This window comes from Rhinatrema bivittatum, chromosome 2, assembly GCF_901001135.1.
Source record: "Rhinatrema bivittatum chromosome 2, aRhiBiv1.1, whole genome shotgun sequence".
Lineage (NCBI taxonomy): Eukaryota > Metazoa > Chordata > Amphibia > Gymnophiona > Rhinatrematidae > Rhinatrema > Rhinatrema bivittatum.
Window position 1 is genome coordinate 181,424,855 of NC_042616.1, and position 27,507 is coordinate 181,452,361.

At 42.2% G+C, this 27,507-nt stretch overlaps 1 protein-coding gene across 2 annotated transcripts in view; it reads right to left on the bottom strand.

The window, feature by feature from the left end:
- COL28A1 (collagen type XXVIII alpha 1 chain) overlaps positions 1–27,507 on the bottom strand; it is a 352,774-nt gene that overhangs the window by 151,352 nt on the left and 173,915 nt on the right. For both annotated transcript variants that reach the window (XM_029588942.1, XM_029588943.1), the window contains exons 17-22: positions 22,148–22,216; positions 21,317–21,385; positions 19,392–19,463; positions 3,368–3,436; positions 1,547–1,618; positions 1,359–1,427 (exon numbers count right to left, since the gene is read on the bottom strand). In XM_029588942.1, coding sequence (XP_029444802.1) covers positions 1,359–1,427; positions 1,547–1,618; positions 3,368–3,436; positions 19,392–19,463; positions 21,317–21,385; positions 22,148–22,216 — 420 coding nt within the window. The remainder of the gene's footprint in view (positions 1–1,358; positions 1,428–1,546; positions 1,619–3,367; positions 3,437–19,391; positions 19,464–21,316; positions 21,386–22,147; positions 22,217–27,507) is intronic.

The following is a 27,507-nucleotide window of genomic DNA, read 5'->3' on the forward strand; positions in this document are numbered from 1 at the left end:
AAGCAAATTGCTACGCACATAAAACAACTCACAGTGATTAATACACAAGAAATGATTAAGAATCTATTAAAAAAAAAAAAAAACCTGACTCACCCAATCACTGTGTAGTTGTTTTATCTGCGTAGCAAATTGCTTCCTATTATTTTACCACCACAATCCTACTGTCTCCCAGCAGCACAAATAACTTGCAAAATTGTGGTAAGATTATGTTTATACATCTTCTCTATTTCTCTGTTTTTGCACCTTTATATCTTTGTGAGATGCAGTTCTCTGTACGAAACACGGTACATGTCAGGGACCATGTAACTCTGTCACATAATTTGGAAATATCTTGAGGATACATCTGAGAATTATGATTAAAAGATATTCTAAGTCTGCAAATACATGGACACTTGAGATTGTTTTCTGCCCTACTGTTTCTTGTCTATTACATTATACAACAACCTTTTGTAATTCTGCCTCTCATACTAGAGAAACCAAACATAATTTACAGTTTAATAGGAAGTCGTATCACCTGAATGCAACAAATCAAAGGCATACTTCTCTCATTCCTAACTTCTATCAGATACAAAATGATATTGGACTGGAAGGCTTGGTAATGCTTCAGAAAAGCTTAATAGGTTTTATTCAGCATGAAATTGCCCTAGGTTCCTTAAAGGATTTCTCTTGTCCCTCAGAATGATCATCCCGACTGAAGTGATGTTGCCTTCTCTGATACTAGAAGTGTGCCCTTCCTGAATAAACATATTTCCCCAGAAGAAAACAGCATTCTCTGTTAACATCATACGTCAGGGCTTGACACATGCCATTTCCAGATTGAACACTTCCTACTTTAATAACACTTTTTTCTACACAGGAACCTTGTGAAGAGTGTTCAGCATCTAGTCTTCACATTAAACTCTCAAGACTACTCTAACGAAACACTTCTCATAATCAAATGGGTAGTAGGTCCTTATTTATGTTAAATCATTGCCTCCCTGACCAGGATCTGTCTGCAGATACCTTTTGGATGGAGAATCGGGGATTGCAGGAAATCACAAACAAGTTTCTTGTGTTGAACCCCATTTGCTGGCTTTGAACTATCATGATGAGAATGGTCCCTGATAAAACTGGGTCAGGATAGGCCAAGGTCACTGAGCAGCCAAGTTCTATCAATGGGACCTTAGAGCCAACCCACTGTGCACTTGTGGAGAGATACAAACTATATCACACATTGTAAAGGAGTGTCCTCTCTACAAACTAGGAACTGGATTAAGGATTTTGAACTTAGCTAAGGTCATTACTTTGCTTTGTATGTACACTACGTATGCATAAATAAATAGGTAAAATCCCTCGGCTACACATCTATATTCTTGTACCTTGGGTCCGGGCAGTCCTCGCACTGATGGTCCAGGCACACCAGTTGGGCCAGAACTTCCAGGCTCACCCTAATAATAAACATGGTATTTACATTTGATTAGTCTCTTTCAAATACTTGTAAGTAAATCATACTCCAGTTATTTTTCTAAGCACTGCACATTTGTCAACTAATTACACATATACATACTTTAGGTCCTGCAGGCCCCTGTAGGCCTGGAAGGCCAGGAAAACCTCTGGATCCTCTCTCACCTTCATCACCCTAACAAAAATAAAGATATATATTATTTTCTTTATATGTCACAACAAAATGTTATGATTTCCAGTCGCTAGTGCCAAAAACTGCATAAAAGTCAGATGAACACTAAAAGTAGATATTTGCAGTTAAATAGTAAAAATAAAGTCTCCAGTAAAACCTTTTTTTCAAATTATAATAAAGAAAAATGTTTGTCAATTATACAAAATCTATTTCTTATAAAATCTGATCTTCCGTAAAATTTCTTAATCCAATTTGGAAGTGAATTTAGTATACGGTCACAAATATGTGTGGGGTTCTGGTTATGTAGTCCATTAGTTCCAACATTTTATTACTGGAAATCTCTTGGGCTAAAAATGTCATCCATCGTGCTTATTACAATATCCTATATGAATAGAGTGGGGTATGTTTAGTCCTTGAAAAAGATTATGTGGCACTTTTATTAACCTCTGTTTTCATGACTAAGGAAATCTATCCCGAATGTATGCAATTTTTTAAAAAATGTTCCCCCCAGTGCGCATTTGTTCCAGCTAATCAGGACACCTCGTTTATTCATGTGCACAATGCAGTGCATTTAATTAATAGCAAAGTCTTCCGAGCACCTTAAATGGACTCCCTTACCCATGGTTTCAGCTTGCAGCCTCTTACTAATTCTACAATCCTTAGCAGCCTACCTTGTAAATTTCTAACCTCCTGTAAATTGCTGCTTTATCCAACTGCCTACGTTATACCCCATATGATGTCTACTGCTAATTTGTAAATAATGCCCTTTTGTTAGCACTTGCTACACTGTTCTCATGTTACCTCTATCCTTTTTTCCTCCCTCCCTCTCTCTCAATTCTCTTTTCCTACTGTCCCCTTCCCCCATCCCTGTTCAGTGTATTTCTTAACAGTTTTATGTAAACCGTTATGATGTCCATTCGAATAATGGTATAAAAAAGTTACTAAATAAATATTAAACAGAACCCTAAATAGAAGGTGATATGCAAACAAGTATGTGAAATACAAATTCTGAAGAATACCACAATAAAAACGCATCTCCTTTCTCCAAACAAAGGAATTCAGTAAAATGCTGGTATTCTACATAAAACTCATGTTTGCCAGTTCATGAAGATGAGAAAAACTGAAGCATGAACACATGCGAGCAGGTGTTGTTCAAGCACCACATTGCATTGGCTCAATAGCAGTTTCATCCTGACCTGCTGCTGATTTTGAATTACGCTAAATCCATAACAATTGGTTTGTTTTGTTAGATGAACAAGGAATCAGTTTATGAATACCAACCTATTTGATCCATGGAAGATTAAACTCACTGTGGAGGGCAATTTGCATTAAACTGCTTTATGGCAAGGTCCTCTTATACCTGCGTACCTTGTAGTGAAACTTCAAAAAACCTATGTGGATAGCTTCCCTTTGAAAATGTTCTATATGATACATGGGTACAAAAGTCCCAGCATACATTGCCACTGCTATTTCAGGAAGATGAATTAGGTGGGGGAGACCAGGTACGTATAAGTTGAAAATTCCATTACATGCATAGTTTTATCCCCCGACACTTACTTTAAAACTGATTAAATATGGACTATAATTAGCTGCTTTGCAGAGTGCAATTTTCATCCCAGGAGATCTAGCCAGCTAACTGAACATTTCCCTCCCCACATTGACTGAAGAAATTCCATGTGACAGAGTTTAAAAAGTACCACTGTGCTATACTCTTTTTGTGCTCACACGGTTGCACGGTTATTCATACTTTACCTTGAGACCAGTTTCTCCTTTCCCAGGAGGTCCCTCTGGGCCTTGTATACCTTGAGGTCCTTGTTCGCCCTGTGTCAGAAAAACAGGACTCATTCATTTTCAGTTCTACTGCATTGTGAATTACCAATTATAGTTAATTATCTACTAAATAAAGAATTGTTAGGAAAAATATATCATTCATTGTCAAGATAACATCAAGCAACTTACATGTACTGAACTGCTAGACAAGAGTACATCCTAACAGAAGGTAACTTGAGGTCTCTTGGTTTTAGCACAAGCACAATTTTGGTACTACTGTACTTTTTTTGCTTAACTTCATCACAGATTATAGAATTACCTACCACTTATTTGCTGACCTTTGTTTTTATTTTGTTGTATGAAATCATAAGTCACAATGGTATTTTAGAAATACACACAAAGCCTAACTTTCAAACCTATCTGCGGTGCAGCATTAACGTGCGTGAGTGGACACGCAGAGATCAATGCTAGTATTTTATTAACTGTGTGCTGGTTGTACCTGGGCTCTGAACATCTGGAGGGTAAAGGTTACAAATCTTTTAAACAAATAGAATAAATACAAAATAAATATCATGCATTTTTACTCCAAAAGTACGCGCTTGTTTTAGTATGCGCAAATATTTCCAATACAAGAAAACACATACTTTCTTTACATATTTTATAAACAAACGTGCATATAATTAAAGGTATGTAAAAAAAAATATATGCGTGCAATAACCCCAGTTTATACATGGAGGCTATTTTATAAAGTATGTGTGAAAACCATTTTAAAAATACTTGCACGTGTCTTTTAAATCACCAGTTCACCAAGTCAGTCTATGGTTCACCTAGATCCTCTAACACTTCACTCTGAACCTCCACCAGTTCAACCAGATCTCCCACCCAAACACTGCTGCCAAAAGAAAAGTCCAATTTCACTTGCACGAGTTTAATTAGCAAGTGTGAAAGTGTACGAATAAGTTTGGTAATGTATGTGTGTGTATCTCTTACAAAATAACAATTACTGCCCTTACTTCTGAAGCCCGCCCTGGAATGTCCCTAGACCACTGTTCAGTTACTGGAGGGCTGGTAAAATATACGAGTAAAATGGAAAATATGCACATAGTCTCGACATTTATAAAATAGCATAGACTCATATGTATGCTATTTTTAAGCATGAAACCCCTTTGAAAATGTACTCCTTTAATTGAAAACAAGTACAATAAAATAAAAACACAGTGATGCTCTAGCTGTTGGCAAAGAACCTCATGTTCCACTGCATCACAACATATCCTACTTGATCTCCAGACGTTACTTCCACCTCACATGTCATCCTTACTACTGCGCTCTTCATATGTCCCAAGTATGCTTGAATTCTGTTAGAGTATATTTATTTATTTGAGCATTTTTATATTCTGAGTTGCGTTGGGAACATCACCTCGGTTTACAGGTAACATAATGCAGCAATAAGTTTTAAAAAAAGCACAGAAGAACACCGCAGACTAACTATGTAAAAAGGGCATATATTACACGCCTGGGAGGATGAAGAATAGTATTATACATTCATACGTGGGTTGCTATGGCCTGAAGGAGGTATGTAAAGAAAGAGGACATTGTCCGGAACGATAATCATGTTCAAGAAAATTCACTGTGAGCTGAGAGAGGAATGTACAGTCTGAAAGGATTACAGTAAGGGTTTTCAAGATTATATATTAACTGAGTAATTACAAAGGGGTATTTACAGATGAAGGAGTGGTGGATAAAAAAAGGGGGGGGGGTATTGGATGAGCTGGTTCAGGTGTATGCCTGTTTAAAAAGCCAGGTCTTGAGGTTCTGTTTGAATTTCTTTGGGCAAGAAATTCAAACAGAACCTCAAGACCTACTGCTAGGCTATTCTTGGCATCAACTGGGAATAAAGAAATATTTCCTTACTTTCTTCTGAGCTTCCTTTCTTTCAACTTCATAGCATGACCCTTGCCCCTGAGCTTTTTCTGTGGAAAATACACAGCAGCTTGCAATACAATGGTAGATAAAGACCATAAGGCCTACCTAGTTGCCCATTTTCCCTTCCTGCTGCAATACTGCAGAACTATCTTATTATACTTTTATTGTGGCCTACTATATATTTGAATGCTTTTGTCACATTATTCATATTGAATATATGAAAGGAAAAACTGAGATCAAGTAGGTTGTACAAAATTGTAACAGGAAGTGGTATGGGTCAGATTAGTTGAGCTTTACAATCCTCTTCTGCCATCATATCCTACTGTGGCAAGATCCCTAAATTAGGCCCTTGTTTTTCTAAAATCTGAAGAATATTATAGCTTAAGACCCCTATATTTGATAATGATTATGTAGAGCCCTCCGATGGTGCTCTACTAGTGCAGGGTTAAACTAATTATTTTGTGGGAGGAAATAATCTAGTAGTATGGGAGTATGGTTTCCCCCATATGGAAGAGAGCAATTGGTGAATTCTTCTGGTTTAAAAAAAAAAAAAAAAAGTCATACCACCATTTTCTAGTGTGGATTTTCTGTTTCATAGCTGTCCCCTGATTTTTTTGTTTGCTTAAGTAGTATTGCCTCCATGGAGATTTATTTTGGATATGGGAGATTCTTTCTACTCTTCCCTATCCCTTTTGTTATTTTGATGCTGATTTATTTAAGTTCTGAGTACCCATTAACTAGAGACTCAGCCAATTTCTATTTTCTGCTCTGACTTTAATGGGAGAGGTTTCCTTCATTGAAGAGGAGCCCGAGGTCATTGGGAAAGAAGGAAGGAGTCATCATAAACCCAGTTTCATTTGTATTTATTGGAGATCTTGGGAGAGGAGTACCATTCAGGTACTATGGGAAGATTAAGGAAAATAAGAAATCTACTGAAGAGGTAGGGGATAATTGACTGTGTTTTTGAAGACAGATCTAAAACTGGATTTCATGTACATTGGGAGGGAAGCTTTAAACTTACCCTATGCCAGTGGTTCCCAACCTGGGGTGCATGGACCCCCAGAGATCCGCGAGACCATCCCAAGGTGTCCTCTAGAAGGGATGCAAGAACATTTAGCTGGGGAGAAAATGAGTGGACTGCTGCTACCTGTGATTAGTTGAGCTATTACTACACGTAAGGAGAGTGAGAGTGGGGCCCATTATGACCCCGCAAATGTTACCTGACATTGCTGCAAAAGAAGAGGAGGAGGAGGAGAAGGAGGGCCAGAGAGGGGCTGTTCACATCTATTTGAAGCCTCGAAATACACTCTGCATGTTTAACAGAGGTTGGGGAACAGAGAGATCGATTGCAACCCTAGAGAATCATAAACCCTACTGCTGCACTTTGTGACGATGTGGGGCTGTCAGAACCTTTGCAGCCTCTGCTGCACACTAAGAAGAAAGCTGGGTTATCACAGTAGTGAGAAACATTTCCCACTACTGCCACGTGCTGTGCCACTGGCCTGAGAGAGGAGAGGAAGAGCAGCACCAGACAAGTGAATACAATGGCTCAAAGTAAGAAAGGAGGAAGTGGAACTGGGTTGACAGTATAAGGGGAAAGATAGAGTGGAGAAAGAATGAGGTAGGAATGAAGGAAGAAATGAAGGATAAAGAGGTAGACAGGAGTGAGAGTGGATGGCAGCCTATCAGGGGACAGAAGGAGAGGACCCCCAGGAATCATGCTGGACAGAGGTAGAAAGGGAGAGACAGAGGATCACCATGGTCCTGGAGGGAAGAAGGGAAAGATGACCGCCAGGAATCAAGGAGAAGGGAGGACGAGACAACAGCCAGGTGTGGATATGACACTAAATACAAAAGTCTTTTAGGAGGACCACAGACAGACACGGAGATCTCATTAGCTTTCTTCCCTTTGAAAAGCAGGCTACTGTTATGCTTTTTCTAAAATCTTAATTATTTTGTGACTTTCATTTTCTCTATGTGGTTTTAAGAATCATAAAAGAAAATAATAAAGTATAAAAGAAAAGCAGGCTAAAAGAGGGTCACTTTTCATGATCGGTATGTTTCAAAACTTTTTATGTGGGTAAACATCTGTTTACCTATGTAAAAAGTCCCTTTTCAATATTACTGTTCCTGCCTCTGAGGATAAAAGTAGTTACAGACTTCAATCTGTTTGCGGAAAATGAGCAGGGCTAGATGTGGGGAAGGGAAAGTAGATGCAAGGATTTTATTTTGAAATCTTTATGCACACTTTCAGGCATGTCCTTTGCACCTGCTTCAAAAGCAGATGAAAAGTATGCAGGCTTTCCCCCACCAGCCTGAGTTTTCAAAAGGAAACTCCATGGGCAGATTTTCCCTTTGAACATTAGATTGCAGGTCTGCGGGTACCAGTGCTGACTCTGTCAGACCATAACAAGCTGCCAACCTTGGAAATGTTTTGAACGTGCTACCTTTTCCTCATTGGAGCTGGAATGGCTTCAACCTTCAATTATGAGAGCAATTTTTTTTAAAGAGTTTTGCAAATTGCCTCCTCCCTATATATTCAGTTTAGATCAACGTTGCATGCATTATGAATGATTCTGGAGTGCATCTCATTATTTCTTTTGATATGGCATGCAAAAATTAAAGGGAAGTGTATGAGGGTCCGTGAAATCTTTTGAAGCTGAAAAGGGGGTCCATATTCCCTAAAAAGCTGGGATCCCCTGTCCTATGCCATTGGGATGGGAGAAACATCAGATTAAAGACTGAATCAACTGGCTGTACCATCTTGAACATTTAACCATTTTTAAGAAGTCACAAATTTATTTAGATGCACTTGTAACATTGATATGTGGCTCAAACTTCTATAAAGAATACTTTCATCACTTCATAACATCTCAATAAAAATAATGTTGGAAATCAAATCAGCCAGTGTTCTTTTTACTGTTTAATTATTAACACTCATCAGTGCTGTTATCATCACTGCTGTATACTAGAACTCTGAACTAGGACTTAAGTGTTTGCAACGCATAGAATCTTGAAAGTTATCTTTCCCCCTACTCAGAAAATCCTGAACATTAATTTACTATCAAGAGAAGTGTACTCCCTAAAACTGTGTGTGACAGGCTTTGCCAGTGTTATGAATCTGAACGTGGACCCCTGTTCCGAGGTAGAGTCAGTGCTACCAAAAAGGAAGTCAACCATCTTCGGTCTCTACCGTCGGATGGTAAGGCCTGCTGAAGATGTACCGATGAAGGCTTCACCCTGGAAGCACGTGATCCCCCCAGGAGGAGCCCCATAGGGACACGGCCGCTGGGACTTAGGAGACGCCCTGAAGAGTGACGATGGTCTGGATGAGGGCGCCTCCTGCAGGTCATGGATTCCAGACGGCTGGCGCCTCCAGCAGTCGAGTTAGTCCGGGAGTCTACGTCGAAGGATAGTCCCAATCCAGTCCAAGGGTCGAAGTCCAGCGAGAGGTCGAGAGCCGGTCCAGACAGGAGAATGGTCCGAAGCCAATCCGGGAGCAAAGAAGGAGAAGGGTCCAGAGCCAGTCCAAGTCAACAACCAGAAGAACACCACCACCGGTCCAAGGGTCAGGAGCCAAAGAGCCAGTCCAACGAGGAGAAGAGAAGTGGGACGGAGAGCGAATCCGGAACACAGCCACAGGAACCAAGCACAGAGCCTCAATACCAAGGTAAGGTCTAAGTGTTTAGACCTTGCCTTAAATACAGGAACCAGGAGGTGGAGTCCCAGGAGGAGCCATGATAATTTTTTGTCATGGCTCCTTTAAATATTTTCTTCAGCTGCACGCGCGGCTCTTAGCAGGGCCAGAGGGGGAGGAGCCAGCCTGGCCGAGAGGAACCATGCAGCCGGGCTTGGTAGCGGCCGCAGCCCCGAGGAAGCAGAAAGAAGGCTGCCTGCCACCGCAGGAGCCTTCTATAAGCCCGATGCTTCAGGTGAGCAGTTACTGCCGCGGCCGTCGGCCTGACCCGAGTTGCGACCCGTCGCGGCCGGCAGCCATGAGACCCGGCCGCGGGGCACCACGACCGGCGTTTCTAACAGCCAGTCATTAACATTTTGCTCCCAAGTATTTTCCAGCAATGGATAGTGGGAGTGTCACAGCACCAACCCTATGGAATTTGTTTCCAATAGAAATCAGACACTGTGATTCGCTCACACAATTCAGAAAATACAGTAAGACCTTTTTATTAAATTTAACTTATGGTTAAGTTTGTTTTCATCATTTAACTCTTGTGTATATTCATTGTTTTAACCTATTATTTCTTTTTTTTTTTTTTGCACCAATTGTAACATATTTTAATTTTGTTTTCATTTTAATTGTATGTTGTTTTATTTCTTGTTTTCTGTTTTAAATTGTGTATGTTATTTTGTTCACCACAAAGGCCCTTTTAAGTGTTAGGCGATTTATACATTTAAATAAATGTAAATGGAGAGATTTTTGATAGTCAGAATTCCTCCCTTTGCCATAACCCCAGCTTTTGGGGGAGGGCTTGTGTGGGACATATAATTCCCCATGAGCATGCTCAGTCTTTAGTGGGTTGGAGAGTAGAGAGTAGGAAGGCGAGTGATAAAAGGAGAGGACTCTGGAGAAGCTAAAAATCATCCCTGGATCTTAATCAAGAGGATTTTGATCAACAGGATTTTTTTGGATTCTTGAGTACAGAGAAGATTTTTGGATAGAGACTGGTTCAGTCTGGTGGGAAGGGTTCCTCTCCCCCCCCACCCCTCCTCCCCAAGATCCTGAAAGTCTGAGACTAGAGAGATCTTTTTGCCTGAGCACAAGAAGAAGAAGGGTGAGAAGAAGTTGTTGGACTCGTACTAGAAATAAAGAGAGACCTGAATTTTCTGACGTTTTGGATTACAGTTTAAGTGTTTTTGTTCCAGTCATATTTTCTAATATTTTTGGACTTGGGGATAAATTTTCCAATTCAAACCAGTGCATGCTGGAACTACACTCCCGTTATTTTACCCTCACTGGAGGAGGGAGGAGCGGGGGAAAAGAGAAGAAGGGGCAGAAGGGAAAGGAGGAGGTGGAGGAGAAAGGGCCCCCCCCCTCCCAACAAAAATGATAACCAGGTCTTTCTTCTCAGCTCCCTCCTCTTTCTTCCTGCCCCTACCCCCTCTTCTCCTTCAGCCCCTCCTCTTGCCCCCTAACCCCACACCTGCTTGCTTTGATCCCCTGCTCCATCCATCTATCCATCTTCCCACTAACCTTGCTCTCTCCTTTTGCCCCCATAAAGTCTTCACTCCCTCCTCCCCCCCAACAATCTCCCTACCTACATCCTTCTCTCCCAGTCTCCTCCCCCCACCCCTCCCCCCCAAATGCAGCCATGATGCCATGGCCCATCATCACCCAGCCTTCGGTTCACTTCCCACCTGAGCCCTCCTGAAGAATCACAGCCTTGCAAGACTTCAGTCCCTCTTCCTGCTCTGTGGCCGTCAGTGCTTGATGATGTCATTCATGCACCAGCAGCCGCAGAGCAGGAAGATGGACTGAGGCACCTCAAGGTCCACACTGGGTGTATGACCGGGGTAGCGGCAGCAGCCGCAGGACATCATGTACGCCAGGTCAAAGGCTTCACCGATGGCAACAGGCACTGCGACTGCATGGCCCATGAGGCCCCCTGCTTTCAACACCTATGAAATTATGGAGAAAATTGGTTGTAAGAATCTGGGAATTTATGGATGAAAATCAGTTTAAACTGAATATGAAGGTTCTTACATATAACACTGGTAGGAGGAATCAGGAGTTCCTTCAGGTGGAGGGAATTCCAAATTTATATTCTTTTGGGGGCGGGGTAAGAGTGTGTGAAGGGTTGAGCATAAAAACACAAGATGTGCCATGCTGGGTCATACCAAAGGTCCATCAAGCCCAGTAACCTTTCTCCAATAATGGCCAATACAGGTCAGAAGTATCCAGTAGAATCCCAAAGAGTAGATTCTTTCTTTGTTGCTCACTCCCAGGGATAAGCAGCAGATTTCTCAAGGCTACCTGGCTAGTAATAGTTTCCTTTAGAAACTTGTCCAAACCTCTTTTAAACCCAGCAATAATAGATACTTTCATCACATTGTCTGGCAACAAATTTCATGGCTTGTGTGTTGAGTTAAAAATATTTTCTCCAGTTTGTTTATAATCCTCTACATGTTAGTTTCATGGAATATCCCCTTATCTTAGCACTGTTTGAGAGGGTAGGTAACCATTCCCTATTTACTTGTTCCATCCCACTCATGATTTTATAGATCTCTGACCGATATATCCCCTTCTCCATTGCCTATTCTCCAAGCCATAATCTGTTTAACCTTTCTTCAGAGGGGAATTGCTCCTTGTCCTTTATCATTTTTGTGCCATTGCACCATGGATCAACACAGAGGCATTATGGTATTCTCCACTTTATTTTCTATTCCTTTCTGAATAATTCTTAGCATCCTATTTTATATTGTGACCACCACCACACACTGAGCTGAGGATAAGACAAGGTGGGGGCAATAACCTCCACAGAAGCCTCTCTGCTCTCTGGCAATTCATCTTAGGTTATATGTTGTTTTTTTTCTGGTTAATATTTGCTTTAGAAGTGTTCCTGATGGGAATCAGCTGTCTTTTCTGAGCTGATTCTCAAGAGAGGGTAAAGAGACTAAAAGATAAATGAGTTGGGAAGATTTATGTACTCCCTGTAGGCCTTGCCTTGAATCCAGTCTTATAGAAACAAAGCTACATTATGTTGTTCTATTTTTATAGCCACTTTCTCCCTCTTCCTTCTAAAGAATTTTAAGTTCCTTAAGTCTTTCCATACATAGTTTGTCTTATAGCTCCCTGCACCATTTTGTAGCCATCCCCTAAACTGCTTCCATCCCAGAGCACACTGATTACTTTTATCTCACTTCAGAAGTACTTAATAAACATTTGGGGATTTGGTTCTATATGCCAACAGTTCAGCCATTTCACGATATATATATGGATTTTATGTATTATATGAAAACCTTGTTTGGTTGGTTGGTCGATCATTTAAACTGTCATAGCTGTCTGTGGCCACCGCTTGGTGTCTAGAAGAGTGAAAGTGCACTGTACAAAGACAATATGCCCTGCAGTGTCTCACACATATACACACACACTTTCACAAAGGCAGTCACACACATGCACACAGGCATACACCTACACACATCCTGCATAAACACACAGGCAGGCGCACACACAAATGTACGCAGGCACGTACACAGATAAGCAGGCACTCACATGCACACAGACCTCCATAAAACAAACACACAGGCAGACACACACATACACAATGCATCCCACACAGAAACACAGAGGCAGAGACACCCATGCACATACACAGGCACACAAATACAGGAAGACATACAGGCACACGCAAAGGCTGTTACTGCCAGACAACCCGAGCAATGCCGGGTAATGTTCATTTAATATACACTCTGTCACAGGCACCACCCATATGCATACAGGTTATTATAGGACCAGAGTACCTGAGAAATGCTCTTTCACTAGTAGAATATAAATGATAAAGTTCACATTTCTTGTCCAGCAGGACTCGCACCTCAGAAGGAGGGAAGACAGCTCTCATTGCTCTGATTACTTCCGCCAGCCAAAGCAACAGGGCTGGGTGTAATTCTCAGAAAACCTTCCCTCCGGCCCCCTCTGATTGAGAAGGGCATTTGTGCCATGTGGCCATGCTGTCTCGGCTGGGGGTGTAGAAAAAAAATAAAAATGGGGAGGCAAGGGGAAACAAATCAGAAAACGTAAAAAGGTATGTATCTGTGAAAAGCCTGAGCAAAAGATCAGATTTATTTATGTATTTATTTATTTATTTATTTATTTAAGATTTTTCTATACCGGCATTCATGATACAATCACATCCTGCCGGTTTACATAGAACAGGGGTGTACAATGAACAACAGAGTAACCTGTGGAAGTGAGCAGTTACAAATAACAAGGGAATTAAAACTGGGAGAAGAAAAAAAGGAGAGGATAACATTAGATAAAGATATTTACAATATCTATAATATAAGCTATAGATATTTACATGGAGAAGGCGGTAGGACTGGTTGGATACTGGTTTGTAAGATCCCTTACAAACTCTCAGTAGCTCAATGATGAAGAGCACACAGAGGCTTTCCCCTCAGCCTGAAAAACAGAAACATCTGCAAAGGTCATAAACCATTTTTGGAGAGAGTTCAAAGACAGGGCACCCTGTGTTTGATCAGAACTGCCCCTGCTTCCCTTTCTCAGCCCCTTTCAGCTTTCGGAAGGTCTATTGCCTGTGTCTGGTATCGTAGAAGAGAACAGAGGCAGATAATGCTAAAAACGCAAACTTTTTTCCAATCAAGGGTGCTGTCAAAATCAGTTTAATCATGCTTAACTTTACAGCGAATATTAATTTTAAACATGGTATAAAAAAGTGAACATGATTTACAAGGAAAAGTATGAATTATTTTATTGTTGTGTACACACAAGATATAATCTACATTTGTACATTCAGCACGCTGAAATCGCGGGGGGGATAGCTTTCAAACAATTGTGCACGGTGGCATATACGCGTGTATGTGACCACGCATTATTTGCTATAGTATTTTATAATATGCATGTATGACAGGCGTGCATTGAATAAAATAGGATTAATTCTACCACACAACATAGGCGTGTATGTAGGCTTACGCGCGAATACATTGTAATGCATTAAAACCATGTACCGATGGTCGGCCCCTGTGACATAGTGAGGGCAAAGGCGATCGGCGCCATTTTGAGTACTAGCATCGGACGACCGGCATGCAGGAGGTCGCTCCCAGACCCCCACTGGACTTTTGGCAAGTCTTGTGGGGGTCAGGAGGCCCCCCCAAGCTGGCCAAAAGTCCCTGGGGGTCCAACGGGGGTCCCGGAGCGACCTCCTGCACTCCGATGCCAGAACTCAAAATGGCGCCGATAGCCTTTGCCCATACTATGTCACAGGGGCTACTGGTGCCATTGGTCAGCTCCTGTCACATGGTAGGAGCACAAGATGGCGCCGATGGCCATGTGACAGGGGCTGACCAATGGCACCGGTAGCCCCTGTGACAAAGGCTATCGGCGCTATGATGAAACCGGCACCGAGGATGTGAATGCAGGGGATGGCTCCCGGACCCCCTGCTGGACCACCAGGGAGTTTTGGTAAGTCTTGGGGGGTTCAGGAGGGTGGGGGGGTTTGTTTAAATTTTTATTTAGATGGCCGTATAATTCGGCGAAGATTCGTGTATTCGTGGGGAATCGCGATACGTTTCGCTTCCCCACGAATACTACGAATAGTGCAATATACGTTGCGGATCGCCAATACAGCGAAAACGAAAGCACACCCCTAGAGCACATGTGTGCAGTTTAGGGTTCCCAGGTCTGCATAAACTCATACCTAATGCTGGTAGGAATGTGTTTATACTGTCCATGCACACATGTAGTAAGTCCTTCTGCCACTACATACAGCAGTTGCATGTCTTCATACCAATCTTTGATTTGCCCCTAGGGAACAGTGTTTGAGTGTGCCTTCAGCATACAGATATATACATGCTATGTGTTAAAACATTAACATGACACATGCATGCATGCATTCTTACAATCAATTAAGCCAATGCAAAACACCGTTCCCTGTGTAGAAAACCATACAATATTGTACTACATTGATTGGCATTAGTAGTTACTTAATCTGTGCATGCCATTTGTGCCAAACTTCCTACCAACATTGCCTGTAACAATGTACACACCTGCAACCCTTTCACCACACAGGACATGCCTTCTTAACATAAACAAAACACACCACTTTGATGGTTTACACTGTCAAGTATGTGATGTATGTAACATATGGGGTTACATACCTTTGCACTCCTGCCTGGAGTAAGTGGAGTGAAAAAATCATGCTGGGCTATGAACACTGTACATTCAACCATTATACCACACGGGCTATACATACACAGTAAACCACGTGTAGCTTTGTAAGGTGCAGGCCTTGGGACAAAAAGGGCCATGGAAGTAAAAGTCATGTAACCAAAAAGTAACCAAACACAACCAGACCCAAGAGTAAAGTACCACATTAAGGGTGTGGTTATTGACCTCAGCAGATCTTCACAAACAGCAAACACTGAGCTTTTCTTGTAATGGCAGAGCCATTGGGGTCTCCCTTGCTCCCTAAATGCACAAATTTATGTGTGAATGCATTGCAACATGCAAGCTAATGTTCACATCCAACAATTACCCATACCTACCATACACAGTCAAACCACACAATGAAACAACATCACCAAAAAGTTACGTTTTTCAAACAGTGAGCAGTTTATTAAGAAACACGTGTAGTGCACTGCTTGAAATTATGCCATTTGCTTTCTTGATCACATTCTGCAAAGACAAGATAGGTCATAGCACAGAACAATGTACATTTAAATGCACCACACATTCTGTGTTAACCTGAACAGTAATATATGCAAACACCATCTTGACATGTACAGGTATTGCATGTGATCCTTAATGCAGAATGATGATTACAACCTATTACATTGAGGGATATTTACTAAGCATTTTTGCCATGTAAATCAACCTGAAAAAATTCTTCAGTAAATAGGCCCCCGAAAGAGGAAGTGGCACCCCTAATACTATAGCATAGTTGTGAACTCACAGCAACATAAATCACACACATTTGTGTACATGTTAATACCGCAGAAAGTGCATGTTACAAGAGTGCACTCAAAGAGGACAACCAAAAGGCCAGGACATCAAAATGACAGTCAAGGCCCCACACAGCGCACGTTCAAAGAGTGCAGGCAAAGAGGACAAGCTAAAGGCCAGCACAGCCACGTGACAGTCAAGGCCCCACACGCTGCATGATCAAAAAGTGCACTCTAAGAACAGAGCCAATGGCCCCGGCCAGCACAGCTCAGCATGTCGTCAGCAGGATCAACAGCAAACAGTAAAACATGTAAGCAGCAGGAGAACAAGCAAATGATGCAGCATGTAAGGAGCAGGAGAATGAGGAAGCTGTTCACCATGTATGCAGCTGGAGTCAGAAAGCAGACAGCGCCATCAGCATCGCAGGAGCAGCTTGGAGGCAGGAGATGATACCCCGCCGCATGGAGCCAGCACTTGCAGGAGATGAGAAGAGATGACAGGATCCCGCCGCATGGAGCCAGCACTTGCAGGAGATGAGAAGAGATGACAGGATCCCGCCGCATGGAGCCAGCACTTGCAGGAGATGAGAAGAGATGACAGGATCCCGCCGCATGGAGCCAGCACTTGCAGGAGATGAGAAGAGATGACACCCCGCAGCATGGAGTGAGACAGTTTCTTCCATCTAGACAGCACAGCAACTCTGTGAAGGGCACATGGCCTTTCCTTGAAAACACAGGCCTTTCCTCTTCTATGCCCCTTTCCACCTGGGGGGGGGGGGGCATTTTTTTGCTTGGCCGACCCCTCCACCGTTGCGATTCTGCTGGACTGCGGCCGGGTGTCAATCCCATGGATGTGGCTGATGATTCTGATGGGAGTTTTGGCATTCGCTGCAGGATTTGGGTCATAACATTAGCGAGATTACTAATAGCTGCAGCGATAGTGTTAGCGCTTTGGCTGCTGGCTGCCATGGTTGGCTGAGGCTCCATATTTCAGCCCACAAGAGCCGAACATTGGCTGATGTGGCGGTTTGGGGGCTGCTGGCGGAGGTCCAGATGGAGCCGGTGTGGGGGCTGCTGGCAGGAGCCCTGCTGGAGGTGGTGTGGGTGCTGGCGATGGTTGACGCAAGGGTGCAGCTATTGTTGATAGTGGTGATGAAGGACTGAGAGGCTCCAGTGATGGCATAGCTGGGCTTGTCTCAGATTCGCGTGGGGTGCTGGTTGGGAGCTGCTTCTGGGAATGTTGCCAGTCTATGAAAGTTTGAAGATCCAGGTCTATATTTAGGGAACTTCGTGATGATGGAGAGTGCATAATAAGCATGCCCTGGGATTCCTATGCCTCCTGCTGCTCCTCCTCCAGCTCAGCTTGTGTCTCGGCATCCATCAGTAAAGGCCTCTGCAGGAAGGGGATTGGGCAGTGGTCTCTGGAGCATCCCGGCCCGGCCCTGGACGTTCCTGGTTGGGACCAGTACTTTCCTGCTTGAGAGCTGTGGAAATAGAGAAGGGACAAAAAAAGTACATATGCTACCACTTGAAATTTTATTTTTTTTTTTTTGCCATCAGAGGTGCACTTTGTTTTCTTACAGGGCCTCACATTCAGTAAAGCCATTTTTCCCATTCTGTGTGTATGGGAAAAAGGTTTCATGATTGAAGGCTAAAGTTAGCTTCTAATGGCAATGTCTGAGGTTTTTTTTACTAAACAGTTTTTGCCATTGTTCTGTAATGGGAAAAACACATAGTAAAAGACCCCCTATGTGTACACTTGTTGCTGTCTGCCCATTTATAGCTGATTGAACTTACCAGCAGCAGCTCGCGTGGTGTCTAGTCGCGGATCCAAGCCCTTGAAGACGTCCGGTCCCGGCCTTTATCAGTCGCTGCTCCATTTCGGTGACGACTATTCGACAGGGGGCTCCTCCTCCAGTCTGCCGCATGTACTTGGACCGCTCTGCTACTTTTGCCTTCAGCTGGGCCTTGATGTCTCTGTACCAGTGCATATCCTGCTCCCCACTTCTCTGAGTGTCGCTGTGCTGGGTGATGGCCTGGGCAATGCTCCTCCAAATTTGTCCTTTAGCTGCTTTTGAGGGCTTCACTGTTCTGTCACCAAACAGACAGGGGGCGTAGTTCTGCAGGACCCCAGCAATCAGAAGCTCGTTCTCTGCCCCACTGAACCTGATTCATGCAGTCTCTGCTGTACAGCCGGCTGACTGGCTGAAGGGGGTGCCACTTCCTGTCCCAGAGAGGTGTCCTCCCTGCCCTCACTCTCCATCCCGCTGTCCTCTCCCCTCCCTTCCTCCCTCCCACCTTCCCCCGTTTGCCCTCTCTGTCTAACCCTATGTACTCCTCCCACCAGTCTTTCCTGCCTAACTCCTACCCCCACCCCACCCTCCTATCCCTTCCCTCCTGCCTGTCTCTACTTCTCCCCCTGTTCCTACTCCTACTCCTACTGCCACTCCTGCCTCCTCTGCCCTCTCCCTCTGTCTCCTCCTCCCCCTGCTATCCGCACCCCTTTTCTCTCTTCTCTTCCCAGGCCTTTCACCCTCCATTCTCTCCTCCTCAGACACACTCCTCCGCTCCTGACACTCCTGCTCACATTCCTCACCCATTCCTGACACTCCTCCTCCGCTCCTCACACCTCCTCTGCTCCTCACACTCTTCCTCCACTCCTCACACTCCTCCTCCACTCCGCAGAAAATGACAGATAGGACTTACAGTTTCTGTCACTCCAACAAATATCACAAAAGACCAAGGTAAAGGGAAACAAATGAGAACAAGTAACAGCACAACTCAGTCAGAAATCGCAAAAAAATACCTCCAAACTCCTCTAGACTGCTAACCTCCTCTCTCTCATTACAACACCTGACGCACCCTCAAAGAAGGAGGGACAGGAAATGACTATTTATAGTTTGCAGAAAATATTGCGTCGCGCGATAACATACCGCGGTACGAGATGATGTAACACCCGCCGCGAAAGACGTACCGCAGCGTGCGTTAATTGCTTCTGCGATACCGAAAAACACCGATTTGCATACACACCCCCATTTTTCTTATCGCACGCGTTAGGCATGCGATACTACAGCATTTTGATGAATCTGGGAGCAGGTTAGGTGTTTTGTCACTCTGCTACCAACACAGTGGATCCCAGGTGTTCAGGTGGCATTGTAAGAGAAAGGCTCAATGAATTTGAAAACAAGTAGCTTAGCAGTAGAACTTTTAATCAACAAAGGTTGAATTCTAGTACTTTCTATATACATGTCTGAAATATTGCACAATACACAGAATGTACACCTTCTGTTTGTAGGGAATCTAACTATCCGTATTCCAACTATAGCTCCCTTGAATGCACTTCGTTTCCTGTGCTTAGCATGCTTACCTCCTAACATGAAACTTAAAAAAAAAAACTTGCTATACTAACCAGTAAGTTATCACAAATGAACAAAGGCTGTAAGTGCTTTACCTTTTTCCCAGTCTCTCCATCTTTCCCTGGTAAACCAGGATCTCCTTGCAATCCAGTCACTCCAGGATCACCCTTATGGAAAAATATAGATTTAGTTGTCAAAGGAAGACAAAAGAATGCCCATTGTTTAATTTATATACCCCTGAAAATATTGTTACAACTTGAAAAATGTTTAGTGTTGTAATCTTAATGTGATGAGATTAAAAAAATAAACCAAACAGAAACGTTTTCCTCCTCAATATTCAGTTTAGCAGTTTGTCTTGCGTTTGTGCATGAAGATGGTACTCTTCCCCTTTAAATCAATGTTAAACTACATCTTATAAAATGATTAGTTAGAACACAAGGCCTGTATGGATCCAGTTTATCCATCCATTTTGAGACCAGAGAGTTGACATGAATGGCTTTTAGAAAGGCCAGCAAATGAAAAAATTTGCCAGCCAAAGATGGCACATTTAAAACAAATCAGAGAAAAATCTTTTTCACTCAACGCACAATTAAGCTCTGGAACTCATTGCCAGAGGATGTGGATAAGGCAATTAGTGTAGCTGGGTTTAAAAAAGGCTTGGATAGGTTCCTGGGTGAGAAGTCCATAAACTGATATTGATCATGTTAACTAAGATGATAATTTTCAAACCGGTGCGCATATACACATTTGTGCATACCTCAGCCCGTGCCCAGGGGCGCAGTCAATTTATAACATATGCGTGTATATGCGTGCATGTTATAAAACAGCCTGGCTGTGCGCACACGAGCACCAGATTTTAAGTGGGCAAGTGCATGAGCATGCAAATCTCACAAAAATGGGGACATTTTAAAAGGGGCATATGCCGCCATTACCAGTTTTACCAGCTTGTCCCCAGTTCACCAAGTTAAGAGATAGATCCTTCAAACCCCGCTAGTTTAATAGCCTTCAAACCCCCCCAGTTAGTCCCGACCCTTAAAACTCCGCAAAGCTGCCTAGTTTTCTTTTTTTAACTTACACGGTATCAATAGCAGAAGTAAAGTTAGGCATTAGGGGGCCTCGGCGCGTGCTGATTTGCAAAAGTATTCACGCACACATTTTAGGTTCATGCCCTGAAATGCCCATGATCCACCCAGACCACACCCATGCCCCACCCCTTTTAAAAAACTTTTAAGATGATTGCGCTGTGGAGGATAAGCGCGTATCTCAGCAGCATTTAAAATCTGCTCGGAGTGCGCAAGCCCGACTTATTCACGCATCCCCCGATTGATGCACGCATCGGGCTTTTAAAATTTATCTTTTTAGGGAATTCCCACTGATTATTACCGGCATCAGTAGCAGGGGGATCTACTTTGTGTTTGGGTACTTGCCAGGTACTTGTAGCCTGGATTGACCACTGTTGGAAACAGGATGCTGGGCTTGATGGACCCTCGGTCTGACCCAGTATGACAACTTCTTCTATTTTTATGTTCTCATGGAGAATAGGAGACTGAATAGGGACAATGAAGGCAAACATGGGCATGTAAGGGGCAGTTTATACAAGGATCCATATAAGTTCAAAGTCCACGAGCACCATTACCAGCATACTTTCCCTTTGAAAATCGTTCCAGGAAATAAGTACCTATAAAGTTTAGCAGGCACTTTATCTGAGAGAAAACACCATGTGTAGTTTTGAAAATGCAGAACCACATGCGTTGTGAACTTCCCTGATCTAATCCCAGCCCCGGGAACACCTCTGCATAGTTCGGATAAAAGTGCAAGTTTCATAGCATTAATCCACAGCAACAGCCAGACGGAGGGTGGGTCATTTTCAAAATGCCCATTTACTTAGACAAATCAGGTTTTACCTGGATAAATGGCCTTTGAAAAGGACTTTTTTAATGAAGATCAGATATCTACCAGTTGAGTTAATTAAAAGGGTACAAAGAATCTGGCAAGAGAAAGTGGAATTCAGAAGTCTTACTTTGGGTCCTGGTGCTCCAACTACTTTTGGTCCTGGAAGTCCTGGCAGTCCTATTTCGCCTTCTTCTCCCTATGAAACAGCTTGTTTATTTCCCCCAAATGCTTAAACTCATTGATAAGATTTTAGAACTAAGTTTCAAAACTGGGTGAGCATACTGTAAGTCTCAAAGGAGCAATGGCAAAAATGTCACGAACACTTAACCCAGAATAATCAGTGGTATACACACGTGGCTGGCACGACTGAGACTATAAGTCCATCTTAGGCCACGTTAGATGGAAGTGAGAGGGCATTTCTCTCCATAAACTGCTGTATATTTTGAAATTTGCATAGCAGGTCTCAATTGGCACTTTAAGTACACAGAAAAGCGTAGGGGAACTGGAAACTGCATTACCGGCAGGGCTAGGTTTCAGGTGCTCCATGATATTACGTTTGTTTGCAAAGCCAGGGAGGACAAGCAAGCAGCATGGGTGTTGCAAGAGGAAACAAAATCGCCAAATCCTATTAAATCTCTGTAGTAATTACAGTAAGTGTAATGCAAAAGCAGTAGTCAAATACATATATGCCGAAGGAACAGAAGACTGACAGAGATCAGTTAAGACACAATGTCCAAGATTCCAAGTGAATTATTTATTCTGACATGGTCCTCCAGTAATAAAGACTATTTGGTAAACTTGAGGACTTTAAGTTAAACATGCATGTCAGGTCTAGGACTGCCAGAGCCTGTTTGTTCAAATTCTCAAAAAAAAATTATAATTTGAAACATCTGTGATGGTCATTTTAATTTTTTGTGTGTGTATGTTGAAAAAAAACCACCTGATTTTACAAGCTTACCTTTGGACCAGGAAAGCCTATGCCAGGGAGGCCTCTTGGACCTAAGACACCTTTGGGACCTTGAATGCCCTAAAAAAACGTATAAAAATCAGATATTAATTTAAAGTAAGAGTAGGAAATTATAGATTATTTATGAATTTCAAACTGACTGCTCAGGTCTGAGAATGGAGAGTAGATAATGTTTTATGTTTCAACCTTTTTTTATTAGATGAAAAACCAAAATACAAATACATCCCTCCAGCATCTGAAAGGCATTTACACACAGGCTAATGTTTCCAATACGCATGTATACACTCCCTTCCCTTCCCCTCCCCCCCCCCTTTCTATAGATACAGAATGGTATAGCAAATCCAATGAGACTGGGAATTTTTTTGCAACCAAAAGTTTGAATATTTGCTTATAAGGGATAACTGTAGGGAGCAATAATTAATGGCAGTAATGTGGCTTGGCATAGAGTATTAGAAGGTCTATTAATCTAAATATGAATTATTTTTATAAGCATCTGTGCCCTAATGAGGACGCCATTGGCTGGAGAATTTACTGCCTTCCCTGCCCAAAAAAGGTAGCACAGAAGAGAAAGGGGAATCCCACAGCTGGCGCTATCCTTATTAGTAAATTACTCAAAAACTATGTGGCTGTGTATATTGAAAAAAGGTGGTAGTCACTCAGAAAATCCAAACTACGATATAAATAGCTATCACACCACAATTGTATCTCCCCTTCAGAGATACACTTGTGGTGTGATAGTTATTTATATATTGGACTATCCTTATTGGGTCATAAGTAACAGAGGGGGGTGGGGAGGGAACCTTGGTTCGATTTTTCTTGAAAACACTGCAGACTACAAAACCCAGCTGAGAAAGGGGACGTGGTAGTAGTGAGGCTTATTTTTGAAGATGGGCCCGGGAGAAGGGAGAAAGGGGGCATTGCTCTACCCGCCCCTCGGGACTCTAATCTTTGGAAAATTCGGAGGCCAGACGGAAGGAAGGGAGAAAGTGGGCATCAGCCCAGGCCACTCACATTTAGTGCACACTGGTTGCAAATACCACAGACTAAATTAAAAAAAAAAACCCAAAAAGAACTGAAAAAAAAATCAATGAAATGAACAAATCCGTAACTCTCTCAAAACAAAACAGATGACGCACATATCTTTACAAGCTATTTCAATGTTTGTATCAAATCTCCCCTTTCCTTTCTTTTCTTCAAGAGACTCTACATATTTTTGGCTCTGTGTCTTTCTACTTATGGTTTACAGTGCAGGTCATGCACCATTTTGGTGGCCCTCTGTCAGGAGACAGAAGAGGCAGAGAAGCAGCTAAAGAGCCACAGAAAGATAAAGAGGGTGCCCTCGGCTAATACAAAAGCCACGTTGAAGAAGGATTAGATGCCCCCATTGAATGCAGATTAGAGCAGATAAAGGAGAAGCCCTAATAATTACCATGATATAAGGTAAGCCAGCAGAGACAAACCTTGCTAGTTCAACAATCTTTTTGGATGGTTTCCAGCTTCTACCATTGTACCGGATATCTTGTTTCTAACTGTGAAAACTTTACACCCTGGCTCCCTCTATTTATGCATCCAGGTGTACTTTGTCACAATAACTGGCCATCTTAAGGTCATCAAAGATGATGTCTCCCTCAGGTCTCTTTCCTGTTTAGTTCAGGGGTAGGCAATGCTGGTCTTTGACTGCTGCAAACAGGTCTGCTTTTCAAGATATCCATAATGAATATTCATGAGATATTTCTGGATGCACTTGTATGCAAATATACCTCATGCATATTCACTATGGATATCCTGAAAACCAGACCATTTGTGGCACTTGAGGACTGGCATTGCCTATACCTGGTTCAATGACCATTAGTTCTTTCCCTCCAAAATGGTACTTCACCCTGAGATTTCTGCATTTCAAACGCCTGATTTCACTTTTTTTTTTTTTTTTTTTAATTAAATTAAGGTTCCCAAACCCTTGATCATTCCAATTTTTTAAAGTCATTTTTAAACTTAAATATCTAAAAACCAGTCATTGTTAGATATTTATATGAATGTTTTTAACATTTTATGTTTTATATGATTGTATTACATACAGATTTTTACATTTTTTGCAGTCTATTATTCATTGCCTGAAGTAGAGAACTGGCGGTTAAGAAATCTAAATAAATTAATACCTATCTCCCCTGACATGTCTACTCTACTGCAGATTTTTATATAATCTACACACAGGCATACTTTTCCTTTTAGCCCTTCCACACTGTCACTTACAAAGCCACTGAACAGGACTGGGCTTAGCTGTGATCCCTGCAGCACCCTGCTGATCACTTTTCTTTCATGAAAATGAACCCCATTGACCAATGATTCCTGAGTCCTGTTGCTTAACCAAATTTTTACCAAGTTTAGAATTTTTCTTCCCGCTCTCCTGTCATTTATGTGGAACAGTATCAGCGGCCTTAGTGAAATCCAGACAGGCCACATCTCCAGCATTCCACTGATCTACTGCTCTGGTCAGCTGAAAATATTAAATCAAGCTAGTTCGGCAAAATCTTCCCTGGTGAAACCATGTTGCCTCGGATCCTTTGCCCTACTGACTTCAAGGTATTGCACTATTTTATCCATCAGTGGTGTTTCCATTTCTTCTCCCACTACTAATGTCAACCTAACATGCCTGTAGCCTTCCACTTCCTCGTTGTTCCTACCCTTGTGAAATGGTACTGTATCTGGTTTTCTCCAGAATTTCGGAACCTTCCCTCTTTCAATTAATAAGCTGAACAGAGCTTAGAGGGGTACAATCAAGCTTCTTCAGTATTCTGGGATCCCATAGTCTTGTCTCCTTTCAGTTGTGCCAGAACCTTGAATACTACACCTCCTCAACAAATGTTAATGTGCTCACCCCTTGTCTCTTTTCTCCTTGACTTTTGCAGCATCTTTGTCAGAGCAATGCTGAAGACCAAGCTGGAAGGAAATAAGCTTCCTTCTCCTCTTGGCTCGTCTTTATCAGGTTTTTGTGGACCTTCTGAGAGATGGGAGGTGTCTGGAACAATAGTTTGAAGGAATGGGAAGGGAGGAGAATGAAAGGGGATTTTCTTCTCCCCATCTCAACTTTTACTTATTGTGGGAGGGATTATCATTCCCTCCCCATTCAACTTTTACTCGTGGCAGGAGTATTGGGGGGCTGTGGGGGGAGGTGTCGATCCCCGCTCAACCCATGCAAGTGTAAGGTTTCTGGAGAGATATGATTTTATATGTAGAATATAATTAATAGTAGAAGTATTCTTGTATCTGCCTTGGTATTTGATTGATACCTTGCTGCTTGATATTCTAAAGCTGAAGAATGATTGACAACTACATGTATCCAAACACAAAACACTAAGTAGAGCTAACGTAGACCAGCAATGTACTGAAGACTGACAGCAGCAATAGGAAGACAATTAAAACAGGAACATTAGAAATGGTGAAAACTTACAATATATATTGTTGCAAAGACTACCAAATATGGCAAAGCACATGAATGATGCTAAAATTGAGACAACTGAATATGGCAATGTGCTTGGCAATGTTGAAAATAAAGGATCCAATGATTGGATAGTTATGAATAGCCATGGAGTCCAATGATTTTCTATGTATCCTGCTTTCTATATAAGAAAGCTGCCAAGCTTTTGCACAAAGACAAGATGAAGAAAGAACATCTTGCAACATCAGGTGACAGACATACATTTGACGATCTTCCCACCACGGACGACTATCCAAACAGCAGCAGCCATGATGTCAGATATTTTTTGGGCAGATTGTGAGCATTTTATGTAATCAGATGTAGGATATGCAGGTAAATGAAAGACAGATATAACTATATATAGGAAGCAGTGATAATTCAGTGTAGCCCTCATAAGACCCTGTTAAATTTCTAAAAGTGTATTTCTCTGATAAAATTCTGTTAAATGTCTAAATTGTATTATTTTGTTAACTTCTAAATTGTATTATTTTTAAAGATTTGAATAAATTTCTAAATTTACATTTACTCCAAAAAAAATTGATAAAGAATAAAAGAGTAAATTCCTTTTATTTTCTATTCAGTAGTAGAATGAGCATGAGGTCATGGGAGGGAAAAGATTGTTGACTACCACACAAACTCCACACTTTCACCGTAAGTAGAGAGGGAGGATCTGACTGGCCAGATTTACGTCTGCTATGGCAATACCCAGATTTCGCCCGCAAAGTTGGAAGACTAATACTGACAATCAGCATTTGCCGCCTTACTTTCTCCCGGACCTGACCTGGGTCTGCCCACATTTTTGGGACCTAAACTTAGGTGCCTACTGAAATCTGCTGATATTTGATGCTTGTGTGACTTGGCTTTGCCTGTCACTAAAGTTGCTCCCCATGTATTTCATCTAGAGAAGGGTTTTGCATTTTGGAGTCCTCCCTTTGCTGTATCCCCCCTTTTTGTGGGCTGTGGCGCAGGGATATCAAGTGCCCTGTGAGCATGCTCAGAATCAGAGGGTAGGCGGACCTAAAGAGAGAAGTATGAGCTTGAGATCATTTCTGAATCTCAGGAAAGGAGATATTTGGAGAGGATTGGATTTTGAAGATTTTGGAAGTTGGAACTAAGTTACTGAGAGAGGGGCAAATCCCTGGTATCTCAAAGGGCTGGGTTCTATGTCTTTTGCCTTTCCTACCAGCAGCAGCAGAGGTTGTAGATTTTGAGATTCTGGAGATTTTCTGAGAATTATTGAAGCTTTTGGACTTTGAGAATTTTTGTATAGACTAACATTTTGAGATCTATTTTTGGACAAGAGGATTTTCATTTCTCCAGCTTTTATATTGTAGCTTGAAGTGTTACTCTACCCCCTTCACAGGGAAGGACTATTTGAATGGACACTGGTTCTGTCAGGGAAGGAACTAGCGGGATTTACTATGAACAAATAGACTTTTGTGTTTGCATTCTGATTTTTCCTGAAGTTATGTTTGATCTTCATCATTTTGGACTGGCTCTAATTTATAAAACTGTAAGTAAACTTTTAATTTGAACACCATTTCTGAAGTCTGTGGTTAGTTCTGCTACCTGGAATCACCTTGTGAACCTACTTACCAGCAGAAAATACTCCTGACCAGTGCTAGTGGCATGTGGTGTGAGTAGAGAGAAGTCGGATATCCCCACAACAGCACCTAGGACCCAGGAGGTAATCCTCCCCCCCTGCCAGATGAACCCCAGTTTTATGAAACTCCCCTGTTCAAGCCAACCAGCTAGCTGGGGAACACGCTACACTTGGTTTTTAGATACCTGATTAACTGATCTCTGTGTAACCTACTTTATAAGATTTATCATTTGATTTTTTTGTAATATTTTATTTTGTCCATTTATGTCTTTA